This window comes from Colletotrichum higginsianum, chromosome 3 (genome assembly GCF_001672515.1).
Source record: "Colletotrichum higginsianum IMI 349063 chromosome 3, whole genome shotgun sequence".
In the NCBI taxonomy this organism is placed as follows: domain Eukaryota; kingdom Fungi; phylum Ascomycota; class Sordariomycetes; order Glomerellales; family Glomerellaceae; genus Colletotrichum; species Colletotrichum higginsianum.
In genome coordinates, this window is record NC_030956.1 from 1,052,086 (window position 1) to 1,073,831 (window position 21,746).

The 21,746-nt window shown below is 50.2% G+C and overlaps 5 protein-coding genes across 5 annotated transcripts; 2 read left to right on the forward strand and 3 right to left on the reverse strand.

Moving 5' to 3' along the window:
• Positions 1–408: 408 nt before the first annotated feature.
• CH63R_03875 (uncharacterized protein) lies at positions 409–3,288 on the reverse strand (the record flags this gene model as incomplete). Its single annotated transcript, XM_018298850.1, has 8 exons — positions 409–468; positions 515–805; positions 845–955; positions 1,022–1,342; positions 1,466–2,003; positions 2,383–2,414; positions 2,456–2,552; positions 2,636–3,288. 8 exons carry the CDS (start codon positions 3,286–3,288, stop codon positions 409–411), a joined length of 2,103 nt encoding a protein of 700 aa, XP_018160096.1.
• A 1,135-nt stretch (positions 3,289–4,423) lies between these two features.
• On the forward strand, positions 4,424–5,032 carry CH63R_03876 (uncharacterized protein; the record flags this gene model as incomplete). The annotated part of the gene is made up of 1 exon (XM_018298851.1): positions 4,424–5,032. One exon carries the CDS (start codon positions 4,424–4,426, stop codon positions 5,030–5,032), a length of 609 nt encoding a protein of 202 aa, XP_018160097.1.
• A 4,503-nt stretch (positions 5,033–9,535) lies between these two features.
• CH63R_03877 (uncharacterized protein) lies at positions 9,536–13,022 on the reverse strand (the record flags this gene model as incomplete). The annotated part of the gene is made up of 5 exons (XM_018298852.1): positions 9,536–10,930; positions 11,204–11,344; positions 11,792–12,163; positions 12,219–12,649; positions 12,845–13,022. 5 exons carry the CDS (start codon positions 13,020–13,022, stop codon positions 9,536–9,538), a joined length of 2,517 nt encoding a protein of 838 aa, XP_018160098.1.
• A 1,398-nt stretch (positions 13,023–14,420) lies between these two features.
• CH63R_03878 (Amidohydrolase) lies at positions 14,421–16,101 on the reverse strand (the record flags this gene model as incomplete). The annotated part of the gene is made up of 3 exons (XM_018298853.1): positions 14,421–15,178; positions 15,256–15,308; positions 15,386–16,101. The coding sequence occupies 3 exons, from the start codon at positions 16,099–16,101 to the stop codon at positions 14,421–14,423; spliced, it is 1,527 nt and encodes a 508-aa protein (XP_018160099.1).
• Positions 16,102–19,459: 3,358 nt separating this feature from the next.
• On the forward strand, positions 19,460–21,296 carry CH63R_03879 (Cytochrome P450; the record flags this gene model as incomplete). The annotated part of the gene is made up of 4 exons (XM_018298854.1): positions 19,460–19,871; positions 19,953–20,684; positions 20,752–20,833; positions 20,888–21,296. 4 exons carry the CDS (start codon positions 19,460–19,462, stop codon positions 21,294–21,296), a joined length of 1,635 nt encoding a protein of 544 aa, XP_018160100.1.
• Between the last annotated feature and the right edge of the window lie 450 nt (positions 21,297–21,746).

Sequence of the window (21,746 nt, forward strand, 5' to 3'; positions counted from 1 at the left end):
AATCTCTTGCCTTTATCGGAGGCTTATAACTTGTTTATGGTCCTGCCCCCGTCACTCATTTGAAGGAGTATGAGCCAGGCGTCTTGGCAACAGCGTCAGAGTAAGTGGCTGTTTCGTGCCTGAGAACTTGAACAGTCCAGCATATTAACAATTTCTTCTTTGGTTACGCAATCAATGCTATGACCAAATGAGTACATGATGTTCATGGTGTTCTCGATCTGGCGACGCGCAATCTTCTTGTGAGATATTCTATAGACGGCCTCTAGGAAAGGCAACCCATAAGTACGCTGACCGAACAAACGAGGCACACGGTCTATTCTGAGAGCGTCCCAAGATCTCTCTGCGAAAAGCCGTGAAACCAAACATATCACACGATGTAAGAACCTCCAATTCAAACCCCTTCGGAACCTAGCTGCGTCCGGTTTCCGGCTTCCCTCGTCCTCGTGATGTCTTGAGTCCGAGCTCGAGCTGGGGCAAATATGACCGTTGCCCTCTGCCGATGGATCTCTCGTACCGCAAGTCGAAAAGGTTCCGTGTACTTTAAGAGGATGTCTCGGCCATACTTGAGAGGTCCAAAAAATTCAGAGTAATACGCCCAGTAGCCTTGGGCAACCTGGCTTGTAATCTTGCGGAATCGCGAAGATCCGAAGAAGAGGGATACAAACACAGAAAAGAAGTAGGTCAGGAGAGGGACTGTGATGAAGCTTGTCCGAAATCCATGGGGCACCTTAGTCTGCCCATCTTCGGCGGGGCTATTCAGAAATGGAAGGGCCCAAAACGTCTTGAGAACGACTTTAGTGTCTTGCTGTAATCAAACCGTCGGGTATAGATCTTCAACACGTACCGCCATGAATCCGACTGGAGCATACAAAATCGTAACGGCAGTGAGCACGTAAACAGATCTATTCAGTGCCATGCCGTTGTTCGTCTCTCGCAACGATGTTGCGTTGAACATCTAGAGAAGTATCAGCGAGGGCTGTTGAAGATGGCAATACCACCGCTCCAGAAGCACATTTCTTACACTTTCTTGATGGGTCTTGACTTCTTCTATCAGATGCTCGATGCGGTCCTGAATCCTTCTCGTCGCTTCACCGACTGATGTAGCGACATGATTCCACCTGTCTTTCACGCCGTCCCATTCTTCGTCGTGTATGTTTTGAGCGGCAGATGCCACTATTTCGAGAAAGTGCCGGTGACTCGCTCCAAAATTGGACGCAGGTTCTTCCACGGACTTAGAAGCAATTTTGAGAAACTGGAGCAGTGAGAAGTATTTCTTGGAAAGCTTGAATGACCGATCGAACATCAGTTCATCCAATCGTTGGGTGTCCTGGATTTCGTGCATCTGCAAGTACATGAGTATTAAATGTTTTCTGATATTTCAAGGCATGGTGCAAGAAGAAGTTAGGAAATAGCCAGGTCGAGATCAAATCAACGTAAGATTCTCACGAGAAAAGAATGAACTCACCTGTATGGAAGTTTCAACCTCGATGACATCCAGAATCTCGTGCCAGTATTGTTCCCAGGTACTCATTGTTGTATTCACCAAGAGCAAATGGTGGCTGATTCCAGAGGGTCTTGCGGGTTCTCCTATGCCATCGCAACTGCTCAACAGCCGGTCAAGTGCATCCGAAGAAGACTTCTGTTCCACTTTGTCGTCGGATAATATGACAATGGTGTATTTGGAGTGCGGTGAAATCTCATTCAAAGTCGTCACCACCGTTGATCTTCTTTCAAGGACTGTAGATCTCCGTCCGTCCGACATAAGATCTTTCCACTTCTCCTTGACCGTGGTTTGTGTGCGCTGCAACGTAGAATACTTTGCTAGCGGGATAGAATTGAGCCGCCTCAAGAGGAAAAAGAGGTGGTCTGTCACTGTATACCCTAACCCTCCTATGATATCTGCAACTGATGCGATTGGTCCGGTTTGTCGAAATTGTTGTTGAGTGGAATCGGTGTCAGAAGCGTCTGCGAGATGTTGCGGCCCAAAAATACTACCGAGCTCCCTGCATATCAATAGACCTTCTTCATGTGATTGTTGATCTTCTATATCCGGGAAATGTATCATCGGAACCCAATAGCTTATGTTGAAGATGAATCTCGCAGACTTGGGAGCTGACTCTGCCGGAGTGGACGGCCGTGGAAATGTTGAATAAAGCGACCGTTGGTGCATTGCAATGTGGCGAGGAAGGATGTAGGACGAAATGATTTGAATGATTTGTTCGGAGCTTGCAGGTGAAAGCCAACTTGATAGAGAGGCCAACACGGGTATGCTCAGTGTCGATCTCCTGAGGACTCGTGACTTCACCATCCTGTTCCGTCGACAACTGTTACTACCACGCTATTGTGACAGTGTGAATGAGGAAAGCAAATATCTCAACGTACCAGACTTTTCCCAGAGATGTTTCACCACGATCCTGCAGTACTGTTAGTCCAAGGAAGACCCGCCGTGGCTTACTATGAGGGTGTTGAACAAACAATTGGGCTCAAGGGCAAGTGTCTCCCAGTTGGGTTTACGGAGTAGCACACGCCCCCGGAACTTGATGGTCCCACATCTGGGAGAAAAAGCTGGCGACTCCCGTGATGGATGGTTTTGAAGTTGGTCTGACAGAAGCTGCGGATCCTAGATCTGACGCACACGTAGAGTGCGCGCGCATCTAACCCTTCAAGGGCTGGAATATCGACCAACTGAAACTTGGTTCTGACGTAGTACGTGTAGTTTGCGTATACTGACTCAAGGTACTGTGTCCAGAAGCCCATGTGGATGGGGTCTTCTGTGTATTCCTCAAGAATGGACCTTGAAGCGCCGGCTTTCTTCAAGTCTAGTTTCAATGTCATCAAACCAAATAAAGGATGGTCCTGGAGCCATTTTGTACCACTAGCTTGGAACACCTTCAGGCGGATGCCGTTGGGAAGAGGACTGACGATCCACTCATCAAGATTTCTTGGCAAGCGGACGAAAGCATCGGCCTGCGGCGGTTCAGACACTACAGCATCCTCGGCAACATCTGATCTTGCGCCCGTCAAGTCCCCCACAGGAGCGTCCTCGTCAGAGCGGTTTGGATCGGTTGGCGATGCTGCACAAAACGCTGTTGCAGTCTCGAGCGGTGGTGTTGTTGTTAATCCTTCCGCCTCGTTTCCAGGCTCCGGAGCATCTAGGGCAGTCACTTGCTCATTCTCAGTGTGGCAAGGCTTCTGCTGGTCAGACAAGACCTTGTGCAAGTCGGCTAGATTGTTGACGAGTTGTTGGAGAACATGCTCTAATTGAGCGGGCGCCTGCGTTGAGGTCATTGATTAAGCTGAATATATGGTTCCGAGTACAGGTGAGGACAAAAAGAGGAATCAACCGCATGTTGCGATGACGAACGCATATTTATTGACTCCTTTCTGTTGCATATCATGCACTTTATCGGCTGTTTCTTATTCGTCGACGTTTCTAGCTGAGCTGATACAACCAAATGATTGGCGAAGAATTCCTCGTCGATTTACAGGCATCGCTCCATATGCTTCGGGCGGATGACCAAGGCAGAGGACGTTGTCGAAGTCACACCGGCTTCTACTCATGTTGCCCGTCTAAACATGCAGATACCATCGATACCTAGGGAATAGGCAGATTGATGGTTTACATGAATGAACACAGTCACGCTGGACAAAACATTGTCTTCGGAATAACACCAGGTTCATAAAGATTGTAAAAGAATATTCTTCCTACGGATCTCGGACGCGATGCAAATCAATCGGACTTGAGCCGAGGCCGCATCCACTCTAGGCGGAAGTGTGTAAGCCTCAGCCTCCCACCAAGCCATCCTGTAAATCCTTCTTCCCCCGCCAATGCTGACGACTAAATTTAGACCCTGGTCCTCATGGCATTTCCCACCCGTGCACAAGTCTCCCACTCACATCAGGCTTCATGTCCAACACGTGCAGGTCCAGGATCAGCTGCAGGTCGTTGGATCCTTCTTCGGTTCATCTGGAGCTTCTGTGGGGCGAAGTCAAACAGCATTGACGGAAGCCTATAACTATGCTTATTTGGGTGAAAGCTCGGCCTATAGTTCGTTGCTGCCGACACCTTGGCGGACTCGTGAGGATTGGGGCTGTTCAGGCCCTGTGCTGCCAAAAGCCGTTCGAGCTAGGCCTGGCACCTGAGCTGAGCCCTGTCGTAACACTTGGAGGGATGCCTATCTCCAACTCCAGCCCCGCCGAGGATAGCAATTTTGAGGCCATCGTGAACGACTCTAGCATTTCACATCGCCGGGGAAATGATATAAGGCCAAAGTGATTCCCAGATCAATTTCATACCAGCAACCATCACCATCTCATCGTTCAACATCCAGACCGCCGCCTACAACCTCCAGAGTTCCATCGCATTTCATCTTCCTTCAATTTGCCTTGTACATTTTCTCGGTTAACCCTTCACCGCTACAAAATGTCTTCCAAGATCTTCCTCGCCCTGGCCAGCATCCTTTCTCTTGCTGCGTCTCTGCCCCACACACCTCGGGAATGCTCTCAAACTGTGACCCCGGGTGTGATCGCCCATCCCCAGCACTTCAACATCTACCAGTCGGACTCTCAACCCAACCACCCCACGGACAACGTCCCGCATCTCGACCTCCACTCCAACATCACCCGCCAGGTCGTCGTATTCACCGGCATTCCGGCGGCGGCCAAGACTTGCTCGCTCGGTTGGCGCCAGGGTCCGGTCGAAACCCGCATCTTCCGCGTCGATGGTAGCGGCCTCGTCTCCTCGCGCCAGCTCAAGGCCGAGGGCTTCCCAACGTGGACGAAAGGCAGCGATGTCCTGATCAACCCCACGACCATTGCGCCGTTCCAGGAGGGCAGCGAGTTCTCTTCAGGCATGGACTTCACTTTCTGGGACCAGCCCGACTTCTCTGCGCCCGCCACGCACGCCGGACCAAGTGTCAAGTGTGAGGAGAGGATCGTCGTGGAGCTGGCAGTCAACCTCAACAGCGGACAGGACGGACGGGTGTTCATGCAGGACGATGCCGAGAATGGACTGTTCATCTCTTACTCTTAGAGAGTGCTGCATGAGACGAGTCGGACTTAATGACAACGCAATGGGTTGGCTTAAAATAAGGACGTGGTGGTCTTTTATTTCCTGACAGTTAGCTACATGATACCTTATGTTTGAAATTCCTACACATATTTGGAACAAGTTCATTGTGTCTCTCTTTTAGAGATGTGTACCGTAGATTACACTTCACCTACTGATATTGGAAGGCAGCGTTTTTCTTTCCGCACATGAGCCAGTTGCGGCATGGCAAAATTGCTTGAGACAAAGCATAGGGTACATAAATTCAGCCAGTCAACTATGTTACCATTCCACGTTTGTGTACCGATCAGCAATTGCCTCACTGTTGCTCAGCGTTCAATGTGAATCTACTTCCAATGGAAAGCAGACGGACCTCTTCTTCCATTGATTTCTTCCACAGGTAACAGTCATATTTCTTCGCAAGGTCCCTGCAGTAAAAGCATGAGAGATGTGTTATGGAAGTTTCCCAACCAAAATTTATCTTCGAGTTGAGTTATGGTCAACAATGGTTATGGCCAAATAGTGACGTTTGATATTTTCCCGCAACCGATCTTCTTAGTCCCACGCCGCATCTCAAAGAGCTGGACTCTGGGCCAAACCTCTCCTAGAGTTTATGTTTCAGAAGGCTTAAACAAACCGACAAGTTTAAAGATGCACTGATGTCACAAAGCATGCAAATGCCTCTACAATTGCTGAATCATCCGCGTCAGCTGGTTGCAGTAGCGCATGAATCAAGCAGGCCATCGCTTCGAAGTTGAGGTAAACAGCAACGCAAGAGAAACAAGTCCCGTTTTTGAACTGAAAAAATGTCAAACTGCAGCGGCTCGATGGTCTTTTCGGATAGTGAGGCTGGTGGAGAGACTGGATGTTAAGGCGTCTCGTCGAGGAAGCCGCAGCAAAGGAGGTGGAGATGGCGAGAGGTCCACAAGGGACGATACTACGAGAAGCGACGGGAGACATAGTGGATCGAGAGACTCGCAGGATCGCCGTCGACGTCATGTGGTTCTTCAACTTGACAGGGCATCATGGAGTGGCTTTATGTTCCCATTCGCTTTCTACCAAGCCGAAGTTGAATTGGTAAGTCAACATACCCACTTCCTGGCCCCCCCCCCTTCCTGGCCCCCCCAGCCCCACCAAGCTACACCAAAAGGTACTACTTTTTAGTATACCCTTAATTAATTGCCTAAAAGAGCTACAAAAATAAAAAAAATATTATTTTAAAGATCTTAACTTAAATTATAAATAAAAAAATAAAAAGAATAAATTAATAGTAAGATAAGCTTGAAATAGTACTATAAAAATAAAAGTTAGATTTTCTATATAATTTACTACTATTACTTATTATACTATTATTTTAGTATAGTAGTATAAATTCTACTTTTACTTTACTATATAGATTTAAGGTAGACTATAGTTACTATATTAACTTAATAAAGCTTATTATATATATTAATAATAGTTTTAGTCTATAATAAGTATTTTATAATAGTAAACTTTTACTAGTAAGATCTCTATTATAGAATAACTTTACTATTACTACTATTATAAAGCTATAAAGATAGCTTACTTTCTATATATAGTTTATATAAATATTATTTTAAATAATATAAATTCTATATAATTTATAATAGTATATAACGTAGTTCACAAGTGAGTGAGCCACACAAGTGAGTGAGCCACTTTTCTAGAATTTCGTACAACCTACTTTTCCCTTTATTTTTCTCCACCTACAACTATGGTACAACATTCAAATGAAAGCGATTTAGTCCTAGCGCTAAATGCGCTCAGATCCGACCCAAAATTAAGCGTGCGAAAGGCTGCATCTCACTACAAAGTATCTCGTGCAACCCTCCAACGACGATACCATGGCCAACCTGCCAGACGCGATATCCGACCACCCTGCCAGAATTTAACCTCGTACGAAGAGGAGACCATTGTACGATACATCGTTGACCTGGATTCGCGAGCATTTTCGCCACGCCTTAGTGCTGTTCGAGAAATGGCCGATCGACTGCTTCGCGACCGCGGCGCGCGACGCGTCGGAACAAACTGGGCCTCAAACTTCGTACGACGACGACCTGAGCTCCAGACGCGTTTTAATCGAAGAATCGACTATCAGAGAGTCCTCTGCGAAGATCCGGACGCGTATCGCGCGTGGTTTTCCCTCGTACGAAACACAATTGCGAAGTACGGGATAGACGATACCGATATCTATAACTTTGATGAGACTGGGTTTGCGATGGGCAAGATGTCCTCTGAAATGGTTGTTACAGCCTCTGAACGACGTGGCAAGCCAAGAGGAGCACAACAAGGGAATCAGGAATGGGTTACAGTAATCCAGGGCATTGGGTCGTGCGGCTATTCTATCCCGCCGTACATCATCTTTGCAGGCAAGGTCCATCTTGACTCCTGGACGTGCAACAGCCCCCTCCCACCCGACTGGGTAATTACACTTACAGAAAATGGTTGGACGACAAATGAGAAAGGCCTAGAATGGGTACAGCACTTTGATTTCCATACAAGGAGTCGTACGAAGGGTGCTTACCGCCTCCTCATCCTTGATGGCCACGAAAGCCACCATTCTGTCGATTTTGAGCTATACTGCAAGGAGCAGAACATTATTACGCTCTGTATGCCCCCTCATTCATCGCACAAGCTCCAGCCGCTTGATGTTGGGTGCTTTAGTCCCTTAAAACGGGCGTACGGCCAAGAAATTGAGGTCCTTATGCGGGTGCACATTACGCATATTGCAAAGGAAGACTTCCTCCCAGCCTTTTATAAGGCGTACGACAAGGCAATGACAACATCAAACATTCAAGCAGGCTTTAGAGCAACTGGCCTTGTCCCGTACGATCCGGAACATGTGATTTCACAGCTAGATGTGAAGCTTCGTACGCCATCACCTCCAGGTTCTTCTGCTGGCTTACCAGCAGCTTGGGTCCCAAAGACGCCAAACAACCCAATTGAATTCGATTCACATTCTGATTTTATTACGAATCGCATCGTACGACATCAGAATAGCTCCCCAACGTCAATTATTGGGTATATGCAGCAGCTGAAGAAAGGAATTATGGTGGTAGCCCATAACCAGGTTTTGATGCAGGCACAAATGACTGAGTATCAAGAGGCAAATGAGCGTATGAGCCGCCGTCGCCGTACGAAAAAAAAACAGCTTCAGAAAGGTGGAACACTTACAATCAATCAGGCAAAAGATATAAAGTCTCAAATTGATGTAACAGAGCAGTTACAGGTAGAAACAGGTCAAAGTAGTGGTCGTGCGAGGAGGACAGAAACGCGCGCGCGACGATGTGGCATCTGCGGAGAGACTGGACATAATGCTCGCACATGTCAGAAAGTTGAATCTACCTCTGAAGAAGAGGATTCTAAATAGTTTAAATTAATTTAAGGCGTTGTGGTTGATTTCTCTTACACATTGTTGTACGGGTAGTAGAAAAGTGGCTCACTCACTTGTGTGGCTCACTCACTTGTGAACTACGTTATAGTAGTTAATACTTTAGTAGAAAATACTATATAAAACTTTATACTTTTACTAATACTACTATTTCTAAGTAGTAAGTATACTATACTACTTAATTTATATATTTCTATAAACTATACTTAAATATCTACTTATATATAGTTTTCTTTTTATTATAGTCTTTTTAGGTAATTAATTAAGGGTGTAGTAAAAAGTAGCACCTTTTGGTGTAGCTTGGTGGGGCTGGGGGGGCCAGGAAGGGGGGGGGGCCAGGAAGTGGGTATGTTGACTTATATAAGCTGGTGTTGCCATTGATTCCATCACATACGACCATACCCACTGGAGAACTCGGGATCCCGTCCGCTCTCCCATAGATAAGCCAGTGAGGGCCGGATTAGTAGTTGGGTCGGTGACGACCAGCGAATACCTGGTGTTGTATGTCTTTTTGCGTTTTTTGAGTACTCAAGTACTCACGGTTAGTAATTATAAAGGTTTCGTTGTCCAAACAGATGCCAAGACAATCACCGTAGACATTACATCGAACGCTCTTGCTACATTGTAACCAGTATATAGCACTTTCAAAACGGCATTCTGTTAAAACCAGTCAAGCACTAATGATCACTGTTGGGCGAGAATAATTAACAATTGAAGGTCGTATCTCCACGAGCCTACTACTCCTGAAGGCCCTCGAAGCCACTCCTTGATCCGGAAGCATTGTTTTCAGTGAAACCCCTTTTCACTTTTGTCATCCCCTACACAAAAAGCTGAAGTGTTAGTAGCTTGGCTTTGATCGTTCAACCAGGTCTTAGGCATTAGGTTATACGAATCAAGATGTTTCTGCCTTTTTCAAGTTCTAACGACTACTCCAAAGCCTCAACTGAGCGTTGTTAAAGCAAACACATACACTAGTCTTGAGGCTAATCCAAGTGGATCAAAATCCTCGTCTCGTTCATAGTAACATACAGATGGATCTTGTCCCGTTACCCAAATCAGAAATCTTCAAACGTTCATTAGTCTAAAATCTCCCCTACGGATTTTGTTCCACGATAAGTAACTGAGCCTGGTCTGCCCTCCTCACCCTGACCCGAATAGCACATGACGACAGCTTTGCGATATGCCAGCCATGAATCAAAACTCGGGCCATCAAAGCGAGAATAGCGCCGTTTAACCATAAAACTAAAAGAAGAAAGCCAACTTGGGAGTGGGCCAGCATGTGTGCTGGTTTCCGAATTGCTGCGCTCTCCTGCTGCTGTTGAGGTTTTCCCCCGGTCTTGGAGCCATTTTTTGCGAACTCCTCCTGCAGGAGCCTTTCCATGGAATTCCGGAAGAATTCTTGGACGGGTGGTTTGTATCAGCCCAAGCCAGGCGTCATCTTTGAGCGTGCGGAAACTTCCAAGCTTGTGATAGGTGGTGAGCTTCAAACTCCATTTTCTCTGGTCCCCGCCTCTTTCAATGGCGATTTCATAGTCGGTAAAGCACCTCCTACATGAGCCGACTCCGTTGTCCGGATGTACATCCAATTGAGGCTCGGTTGCAGATATCCGTATGCTTTGGAGCTCGGGGATGCAAGTGTTGCCTTGTTCCCAGAAACGCAGACTAGGCATCTTGCTGGAGCCAAGAATGTGTCGACACACGGGGAGCTCGAGACTATCAATAACCCTAGAGAAGTCGGTCGTGCAGCACGGAGGCCCGTTTATATCATGATGACGGCAAATATACAGTTCGTCATCTAGCACCTTCGCAGAGGTTTCGTGGGTAAATGTCCAACGTGTGGCAGCTTGTAATGTGTTTTGACGTAGCGGCCGCAAGTTGTATCTCTTGCTACGGAGATAGGCGTCAAGCGGGAAGTGGCGTGTTTTGATCTCTCCATTGTCTAAGGGGATAGATCTTTCGAACTCAAATATGCTTTCGAGATGTTGAGTAGGTAATCCATGAGCTGTTCCGTAAAAATGCCGGTTCATGATAAGATGGCCCTCGGTGAAGGTGATTTCAGGAACACCACGTTCCAGCCCATTAACCGCTGGTCTCCAAGTCACAAGACTTAGGCTCTCGATCCAGCGATGAAGAGAATTAACTCCGCGGCAGCTTCCAATAGGACGCCGCCTTATTGGGCGTTGATGAAGGAACTCGCGGACAATTTGAAGCTTGGAATCACAGTTTGTGTGAAGCTGTCCTTGCAGATTACCCTCGTTATTTTGCTTCAAGGGCAGCAGCCGTTTGCACCCAAAGCATAGGAACCATTTCGGCATATCTCTCCCTAATAGTAGGAGAATAGCAAGTAGATCGTCCATGTTTGGTGGTGGGAATTGGTGAGTTGGGCAGAGTGTTGTAAAAAAGTACTTGCAGGTTAACGCAAAGGCCACCTGTGATGGTGTGCATAGCTGGTCTGCAATCATGAGGAGCACCTCGCGTGGTATTAATGAGAACCATCTGGGCCTTGTTTTTGGCTCAATGGTTTTGAATATCGGAGTTTGTGGCTGCATTAGAGACGCTTGGTTGTCGGGGGAATATAAAATATTGAGTGTACTGAGCGGGTGTTACTGATGTCTATGTAGTATAAGAGATCAAGAATCCGGGAGGGAGAACGGAGGGGATGGGTTGGTATTTGTACAGGACTCATAAGAGACACCAAGGTTACGTGTGTAAAAAGAGTTCGTGATGCAGTAGGTATGACTCACTCGCAAATAGGCCTCCTTGCCCGTGGAGTTGTACCAACGCACATGCAAACCTAATAAGCCAGCCAAGTCCTTTCGCGGCGAATAGTACGTTTCATGAACAACGAGCCTCTTTCTTTCTAAACTACTGCCTAAAAAGTAAGCCTGGTACTATTATTCATCGATGCTTGCCATCGTAGACTGCCTGTTCATGCAAGACACAGTACGCCTCTCCATCCTTGCCGGCCCCAAAACCCCAAACCAGTTCTACCTAATACTAGCCTTCAGACAATGATTCGTCTAGAGGACATCTAAGTTTAGTCATGTCCTTTGTGTTGATAATTGAGACGTCGATGATCGTCTGGGTTCGATGCTGAGGGGTGACTGGGAGCATTCCCTCGTTGGGTCTGAGGAAAGCTTAACAGCGCGCAATGTTAGCATGACCCACAAGAGGGGAACGATAGCTCGAATCTTACCGATGTTGATAAATTTTTCGATGTAGCTTCTCTTGAACTTCTGTCCTTTGCGGCTTCCATCGCTTGTTCTCTAGACAAGATGAGGCGCTCCGGAAGAGGTTCTCGGATCCGTGCCAGGGAGCTCCAGGGATTTTACCGAGCAGTTCACGACCCTTCCTCCAAGAACACGTGCTTCCCATGCGAAGCCGGATTCGCCAGTCAATTCCTGCTCAAACCCTGGAGGTATATGATCCAAGTCCGGAGCGTTCATCCAGGCCGCCTCAACTGGCAAGAGGTTTTCCTCGTCTTTCGCCTTCATTTCATCCAAATCGAAGTGAACCCGCAGAGGCGTACTGGGCGATATTCCGGCTCTCATAGCACCAACGATGCAATGGACGTACTCATGTGCCATGCCAATGGTCATGATGAACATGAGGTTGACCCAATTCGTCAAAGCAATCTGGCGCGTGGAGTGGGCAATCCGAGGGTTCATTGCAGCTCGACCGGCATCTCTCGCGGCAAAGATCATCTAGCAAAAAGAATTAGCTTGATTCTGGGCCGAAAGAGAAAGTTTAGAATCTGACCATTTCGTTGACTGCAATTGTGCATGCGTTCTGGGGGTTGTAGTCTCGCCAATTCATCCCTTGTAATAGCCACTGCAGACGAGTTGTCTCGGCTTCGGATCCACCCAGCTTCTCGTTGGTGTCAACAACAATTTGTGGAAAGAGGTGGTTTAGCTTTTGAAGAAATGAAATGACAAACTCCGCATGCTTTCTGTCATCCTGAGGAGTCTGGAAGTCATGAGGGTAAATGTGAGCCTGTCCAAGCCGATTCCAGTGACCGACGATGTCCTTGATAAGAGATTCAAGCTCTCCGCGGCTTCTGGGTGTCATTAAGAGACAAAGTGCCAAGTCGGCGCACTTGTACACGAAACCCTTGTAGACATGTTGTTGCTGTTGACTTCCGGTGATGTCGAAGGATGGTGGGACGGCCTGGTTGTGATCGGGATCGTACGCTGGATTGTGTTCATGGATGTTCCAGGTCCTGTTAGCCCGAACTCGGAGTCCGGGTGGGGGACCTAGGCCAAGAACTCTGGAAGGCGCCCAATCTGGAACCCGTCTGTGGGTGATTTGAGCCAACGTAGTTAGGGCGCCCTGGATGCCGGCAGGAGTTGACCAAGCTGGCGGAAAAGTCTCGCGACGGTGCTCACGAAAATCCCCATCGCCCAAGAGCCAGTGAGCATCGAAGAACTGCTCGTGGGACATGATGCTTTTGACGGGCGCCGGAATGTTCTGATCCTGATACCAAGACAAAAGCTGGCGAAGATGAAGGCGATGTTGCGGAGTGAGAGCCGGCATGTTTGCAGCTGCTGGTCCTGCTTGAGCCATGGTGGCCGGCGAAAAAGGCCGAATGCGATACGACGGTGGTGCTGGGGGGAACCCGGAGGCAAATATCGAGAGGAAGAGATGTGGAGGAAGATATCTAGGGGGACAATCTGGGAGGTAAGAGAAGAAGTTGAGCAAAGACTTTGCAATTGAGAAAAGAGAGTGAAGTAGTGATGGGAAAAGAAAAGGTGAACCTGAGATGGGAAGTTGCCTAGCCGTTCCAAATGCGTGGGCCTTTACCTACCGCTCCTTCCTTTTGAGTAACAAACGACAAAGGTGAAAGCCAATCAAACAAACCGCTTTTGTTGACCTCTATGTCTGGTTTTTCAGCTCTGCAGTTTAATCTTAGATTCTTTCTGCCTGCAGGCGATCAATTATTAGTAAGGACAGCTAAACAAGATATGAGATAGCCTAGGTCTGTTCATTCGCTGAGCCAGTGAGCTAAAAGGATAAACAATGAAAAAGGTGCAGGGAAACAAGGGATGATCCCAACTGAAGTATCTGCGTACAGGTCAAGTAGTCGAATCAGTGCAGATATGATAACAAAGGTGTCCTATGTGTTACCCCGTCTTGCTAAGATCCCAAACACTACCAAGTGGATTTTTACAAACAAGGTACAACCGCTACGGCCTTTGAGGAGCTCTGCGATTCACCTGTGAGTTTAGATACTGCCCTGCCGAGTACCTGCTACGGCACCCAGATGGGCCTGTACAGCAAGGAACCAAATAGCAAAGCACCTCTACATTACAGAGTTCTGTAAGTTGCACCCTTATGCAGCATCTCTTGGTAAATTATAGCTGACTAACAGTAACAGCTTAGCACTGATTGAGGTTGAGCCTATTGTGGAGCCTGTTGACAATAGATGCTCCGGTGAATACTGTCTTAATGATGACGATGACCAACTAACACCCGTCGTGACAAGAACACTCCTGACAGTATCATCTACCCCGAAAACACATCTCAAGCCCCCCATTGCAGTAACGCGCCACCCAATCTTCATTCAAGCCAGCTCCTTAACCCGCTCCCTTGCCTGCCTGTCTGCCTCCGTCAACTAAGAGTTCTGCCAGAGAGACAAAGCGGCAGTGGAAGCACGGCCATCCGTTGAAAGCACTCCGTCTTGATATGTATCTTCGTCCTTGGTCTCCGTCGTACGGAGTTTCGCCGCTCATAGAATATCGAGACGCTGGGTCATTGCTCGGACCATCGTCGCTAATGGCGTCGCGGTCCCACTCATTAGATTAGACTCCTTCACTTGAACGCTCGTACGAGTCTATTACTTTATTTAAAGGGTTTCTCGAAGTCTATGGTTGAATGACAAGTAATCAAAAGACCAGTATCCACCCGCCACATCCTCGACTGTTAACAGCAACTGTGTGTGTTCAGACCGCTGGACAGCCAGTCTTAAACATGCAGCTGACCATAACCGTTGCCATCTCCGGGCGTGACATCCACCTGCTCGAGATCAACGATTCGGGCACCGGCTTGAGTGAGGTCCCCGAGCTGAGGGCGGGGAATCTGCTTCCAGTCCTCCTGGATACGGTTCGAAGCCTCCAGAAATCGGGCCTTGACGCTGCTATAGTCCCCGACGACCAGCTTGCGATCCCGCTTCACGAACTTGCCGTCAACAAGAACATGCTCCACATCGCCGACGTTGGAGTGCATAATGATCGCCGCCACCGGGTCAACCCAGCCTAGCAAGCTGGGGCTGGTGCCGTCCCATACCACGATGTCAGCCTTGGCACCGACACTGAGAACACCGAGGTCCGGACGATGAAGTGCGAGACCCCCGTTGCGGGTGGCGAGGAGGAAAGCCTGGGTGACGCTCATGGGGTTCGAGCCGGGAGCCTGCCACTTCCGGAAGAGCTCGTCGGTGACAGCGGAGCGCGTTGTCTGGAGGAACATGCGAGCTTGGGTGACTAGATCGCTTGACGAAAAGGCGTGCGTGTCGACGCCGAGGGCAGCCTGGTCCATGGCCATGCTGCTGGTCGGGCGTCCGAGACCGAAGCCCATCTCCGACTCGGGCGTGATGGAGAGGAACTGATTCGTGCTCCGCAAAAGCAGCGTGTCTTTCAAAGTGACGTATGACCCGTGCGAAAACACGACGGGGATGCTTGTGTTGAGTATGTTCAGAGATTGCAAAGTGGTGGGAGAATTGTCGTCTGCAAGTCACACTGATGTTAGTCGTCTTGAGAACTGAGGGGGGCAATGCAGGCGAGATTGAGACCAAGGATCTTACTTCCATACACGCCTCCTCCACTGTGGGTTGTGAGAACAGAGATATTGGCTTCCCTGAAGTGAATCTCTTGTTAGACGCCTTGGAAACCGTCTTATGCCATTAGGCTAGGTAGAGTACTAAGGGGACTTACTTCGCCAAGTCAATGACCGAGGTAATCGTTTCCTGGTCCACAGAGCCGTTGTCGAAGCTATCAAAAGCGATACCCAGTTCGACAGCTGTATCCGCCTGTGGCGAAGCATTCACAATATCCCGGAAGTTAACGAGCTGTTGCGCGATGGTGTAGTTGGCGACCTCATGGAAGGCGTACGACCAAAACACGCGTGCGCCGCTGTCAATACTGGCATTCAGGCCAGCCCAGGACGTCTCATCCGACCAGGTGTGATGGGCGTGGTCGAGCGAGGTGGTGGTACCCGCGTTCAGTGACTCGTAAAGGCCAGCAAGCTGGCCAATGTAAACCTGCTCAGCATCAACGCGTCCGGCTGAAGCCGCCTCTCCGAAATGGAGAAAATATTCGATAAGGGTGATGTTGGAGAACATGGTCTTGAACAGGGTCTGCCAGCCGTGACGGTGCGTATCGACAAAACCGGGGGCGATGATCTTGCCTGCCGCATCGACGACCGTGGTGTTGGGAGGGATCGACACCGAAGGAGCTTCCCCACTCGACCAGATCCCGGTTATACGGTCTTGCTGAACGAGAACGCTTCCATTGCGGATGACGTTCAAGTCGTTTGCTTCTTGGTCGAAAGCGATGATGGTGCCGTCAGTAAACAAAATTGAGGATGGGGTAACGGCGGATACCAAATCCAGCGCCGCAAGAAGGCCAAGTGACAAAGTGAGTGAGACCATTTCTATCGTGAGATTAGATTTAGTTGTCGAGTGCAATGGAGAGCATTCAAGTTTACTTCACTGTGTGATTGGGGCAGGCCTTATATACTTGGTCTGTTGCTCAGTTTAATATCTTAGACTTGGCATCGCATCGTCAACGCTCCGACTTTCGTAAGCAGTCGTTCGACAGCAACTTGATGACATTTTGTCCCAATGTATCACCGCGGAGACCGATTCGATGACAGTTTGTCCTAATTCGTCATAGCTACAATTAGAAGACCCGCTCCGCATGACCCCGGCGACTAGGCTAGAACAAGGATTGACAGAAGCTTAAATTGGAAGCGATCAAGTGAGCAACGATGCTGTGCATTTCGGTACTTGGTTGGTTACATCAAGCGGTTGGTAGCGCGGAAGCCAAGCTGGACAACGGTGCGGCTGTCATCTAGGTGCTTCCGTCGGCCACGGTGGTGAGAAACTCGGGCCGGCCGACCAGGAAATCCGAGTGGATGCAAAGCACTTTCGGTGGAGGGTTCCCAAATCGGAAATTTGGTCACGGAGATAAACACAGTTTAGAAGTCAGTTCCGGGAACACACACACGGAGATAACTAGACGTCAGGCTTCAACCCCAAGATTCGACGTACAGCGATGCGGATACTTCTTCAGAGGAGTGTCACCTGGGCCTTGCGCCGTAAGAAGTGGTGCCCTGGCTTTTTCCCTGGACTTCACGCGACATCTAGGAGCAAGGTACGGATACAAGTGTGGAATACCGCCGGTTCGTGCTTCTTTACTGATATCTTCACAGCCTCAAGTCTCAAACCACGCAATCAACACAAGCAACAGGCCTTCTACCTGTCTGCCTAACTGTAGATAGCCAAACTTCTCTACCAAACCAAGCCCTTCACCGGCATCTTCGGGGGCGAGGACATGGACACCATGGTAAAAGCGCTGTCCATCCACCCACCCATGCAGGAAAGACTTGGCAAAGGGCACACTGAAAAAGTCTAATGCTCCAGCTCCCTTCGACCTATGTCAAACTCCACCAACCTTGGACAAAAGAAGAAACTGCATTTCTCCAATGTAATCTGTTGCTGATTAATACACCCCTGAACTAATCTGTCTGATATGGCAGCCGCAGAAAACCCAGCCAGCCCGCTCTCCAAGTCATCTCCAAAGGGTTTGTCAGATGATGGGTGTCTCTCATGAAGGGTTGAACCTCTAATAGGAGGGTTGCCTAGACGAGCATGAACGGGATAACGGTTGGGCAAATGGGCCGGTCCCGTAGTACTAAGTTATTCGTTGCCCGGCACCAGAGGGCTAGAATGGTTTTGTAGTCGCGTGATGATCAAGATGTAGAATTTTTTTTTTTGCATAATTAACAAATTAAAGTACACAGACTGGGATACCTTCTATGGCTATTGAATCGGTAGGTGACAGCACATGGAGGTTTTGGAAATAGGACTTCTCGGCCGGCTCGCCAGCTGCTCAGCGGCAGCGCGGAGGACCGCTTTGGGCTTTGCCCCAAGCGATGAGCTGCCTGCCAAGTTCCTCTCTGTTGACGGCATGTCAGCGATCGGGGCCCGCCGCGCCTCGCGACAACGGCTGATAATCCCGAAGACGCGAACCCCCCAGCATTCGTTGGATCAAGTCTTCCAACCTCTCATCTGCAGGTCTCGCTTTCTGTCCTGCATGAAAGATAAAAACCTTGGGAAACAATCAAATAGAAATCGAGTCCTTTCGCGGACCAACAACATGGGCGTCCACCCGCTGTGGCGCATGCCGGCCAATCCCCCGCCGCCTCTCAAAGTCGTCCGGAGTTCCCCACCGACCCACCCCGGGGCCGAGATGCAGGGCCGTCGGCCGTGGTTCGTCCCCCTTGCAGCTGCTATCCCGCCTTACCTCCCCCGCCTCACCTCCCCCGCCTCGCTCCGGAGACATGTTGATCTGACAGCGCGACCTAACGCGCTCCCGCCCCCCCAGACAGGGAGCCTACACTTACGAACTAACCTGTTCGTCCCGTCTCGCGGGGTAATTGCTGGATCGACAAGTACTCAGTCTATCCATATCGACTGATGATCTCGGAAGCTTGTTTTTGATTTCACTGACGTCCGCCCACCTTGAAGAACTTTTTCACCTTTTTAAAAGTGATGCGGAGGGATTTGACCCCAATCCCTTGGGATCCCAGCCAAGGCATCTGCCCCCTGCACGACGAGAACTATCTGGGGACGTCTGACTGCCGTAGCGTCGGAAGCCTAGCCCCGCTGACGCCGCCGCGTTGCATCTCACCGCATGACAAGCGCGGCTGGGAGTGAGAAGCTCACTGGCTTGGCCACACAGCTGGATGGCTACACTGCACAAGCCATCCATCGGTCCCGGTGTCGCACGTCCTCCCGCGCCCGTGCTTCATCCCAACGTGGTGATTGTGATTTAAGCATGCCTCTAGAGCAGCTCGGGGGCTGCCAACTTCGGATGATTGATGAAGAAGCTTGTTTTTGATGTCGCACGGGGGGAGGTGACGCCGAACAGGGATGTGTCTATATAAAAGAAATAAAACGGACTGCCGATGACTCGAGAACACGAGACTTTTTCCCCCTCGGACATGCATGGCGTTGCGTTGCCTCGAAGCGATGACTTCGTTACTTTTCGTGCGGGCATGCACCCGGCCACTTACGCGGAGTGCGATGTCTCGGTGCCAGGCCAGGTAGCGACGCAACGCCCGTCTCTCCCTTGCAAAGCGGCGCAGGCTCTGGCGCCATTCCTACCTGGAATCCTGCGGGGGTGGTCAGAGAAGGGCTTTTCCATGGCCCACGTTCACTCAATCGACTTGCTCCAACTCGGTTGATAAGCCCCTGTCGACGCAAACAAGACAGGGAAGGGGGAGGAGGGTAGGGGTGAGTTGGCACACCGACTTACTCCATCTCGTAACCCGGGCCTCGAAACTTATGGCCACGAGGGGCTCAGGTAATCTTTTGGTTGGGATCGAGCAGCCGGAGGGCAGCGGCAGCTTGCCGAATGCCTTTCCGGTCGCTCACTTGATAGCTCCATCTGCCAGTCATCAATCATGAAAAGTGCCTGCCTCTTATCGTCGTTCTGCTTTCGTATCTCATGATGCCATTACAGGCTAGCGTGGACGCGACACTCGCCTCGCCCTCAAAGTTGTCGAACCGAAATCCCATACAGGGTGTTGATCCGTATGTGTTGGATCCGGTTACTGGGCGCCAAGAAGTTTGCTTGCCTCACATGCGTCGTTGGGTCTAAGTCAAACTCAACATATATACCCTGCACTGCTTCCCCCCTTTGATTCTGAGCCCGCTCCCCGTAATTTGTGTTCGACACATTCCGCTTCCTTTCCATCTTCCTACATCATCAGCACGTTCAATAATGGATAGCTTTGCTTTAATCATCTTATACCTGGGCATTCTGGTAGTGCCGGGTGTTCTCTTCTCTGCGTACGGGCGCTTCTCGGCATGGACAGCCCTAGCCCGCGCGAAGAGGAAGACCTCCTCCGAGAAACCCAACCGGTTCCCCGGCCCCAAACAGTATCCCATCGTTGGCCGCGTCCATGACTTGCCCAGGTTTGCCATGTGGCTCAAGCTAAAGGAGTGGGCCGATGAGTTCGGGCCCATCTACCAGACCAGCATGCTCGGCCAGAAGTTCGTCATCATCTCTAACGAGGAGATGGCCCAGGAGCTTCTCATCAAGAATGGGAACAACTTTGCGGGCCGGCCTCAGATTCGGGCCCTCATCGACCACAAGCTCGGGCCGGCGTACTCTGCACTGATGGACCGTCATGGTAAGCCATCGTCACAACAACCCCAGGAAGCAAGGGGTCGCTAAGAGAATTCTCGGCACTAACATGTATCTCATCGTGTAGACACGTGGAAATACCAGCGGAAATGGGTCCACGCCGCCATGGCCGCCGCCCACCAACACCACTTCTATGGACACATCGAGAACGAGGTCAAGCGGTGGCTGGTCACCTTGCTCCTGGACCCCGAGAAGTTCCACGGCAACACCCGCGAGCTGACGGGCCGCATCATCAGCCGCCTCGCGTGGGATGACCCGACGCAGGGCAGGGCCTACGGCGACAGCGCCATCGAGACGCTCACGCGCATGTCCATCTCGGGCCCCATCGTCAACACCATGACGCCGCTCTGGCACCTTGCCGACCTCGTCCGCCACAACCCGTGGCGCGAGTACGAGGTCAGGCGGGAGAAAGGACAGCGCGCGTGGTGGCTCCAGACGTTCCGGCTCGCGAAGGCGCGGTACCGCAAGGGCGACCTGCCCGCAGACACGTGGGCGTACCGATACTTTGAACAGCTACGGGCGGCCGGGAACGAGGCGCTGGAGCAGGATGAGAAGGCAGAAGACTTTGCGGCCTGTATGCTCGGGTTCCAGTGCCTCGTAGGTGTCGTTACCATTTCCGGGCCTCTGCAGTTCTTCCTCATGTGCATGGCGCTTCACCCAGAGTGGCTGAAGAAGTGCCAAACCGAGATCGATAGGGTCTGCGGGGACAGGATGCCGACCCGCGACGACTTTGCCGAGCTGCCGACCGTGAGGGCTTGTCTGAAGGAGACTCTCCGATGGAGGTCCGGAGTCCCGCTCGGTAAGTCATTGTGCAAGCGAACTATGTCTGGGTTGCCGGGTGCGCAAGAGCTGATTAGCTTTTACAGGAGTCCCTCATCAATGCGAGAACGAGTCCGAATTCCAAGGCGTCAAGATTGAAAAGGGAACCATCATTCTTGCCTGCGAATGGTCCGTCATAACCCCTTTTGTCTCATGACTACCACTTGCTTACAGCATCAATAGGAACATCAACCGTATCCCCGAAAAGTACCCCGACCCGGAGCACTACCGTCCGGATCGCTTCCTGGACCCCAACTTTCCTACGTACCAAGAGCCGCTGACTCGGTACCCGAACTTCCGCGAGGGTGTCGGCATGCACACCTTCGGATGGGGCCGCCGAACCTGCCTCGGTCAGAACCTCGTCGATGATGAGATGTTTGTCGCGGGAGCGGGCGTATGTTGGGCGTTCGACATGGGGCTGAAAAAGTGCCCTGCTACAGGCGACGACATAACCTTCGACACCCAGGCTACGAACTCCAACGTCATCCTCGAGCCCTTGCCTTTCCCCATGCAGTTCAAAGTTAGAAGCCCGGATAGGGCGCAACAGTTATTGGAGGGGTACAGGGAAGTTCGTGACGTTTTGAAAGTCTGATCAAGTGTGCGTGTGTGTAGCTGGTCATGCATGGGGGAAACAAGGGCGGTAGTAGGTGACTGGTATTCGAATCTCCTTGCCTCTCTCTGTGGTGGAGCCCGGCTGCTGCCCTCAAGGTCTGCCTGTCCTCCTAACTTCAGATGCTCTTCAATTGCCCCTCCTGATCTCTCACATCTTGGACATCACTGTCGTTGTCTTGGCCTCTCGGAGGCTATACCCGAAGAGTCAGTCGATGAAGAAGCAAAAGAAATGGCAGTCAGCGCATACCTCGCCGAGCTTGGCAAGCTCGGCGTCGATCTTGGCCTGCAAAATGGAGTCAGAAATCAGACATTGAATGATCCAGACAGTATTCAATATGGGTACTTACATTGTGATCGATGCCATTGATCACATTTTCCTAAACGCTTCAGTGAGCCAAGGACAACATCAGACAGAATGGTAGGGGACAAG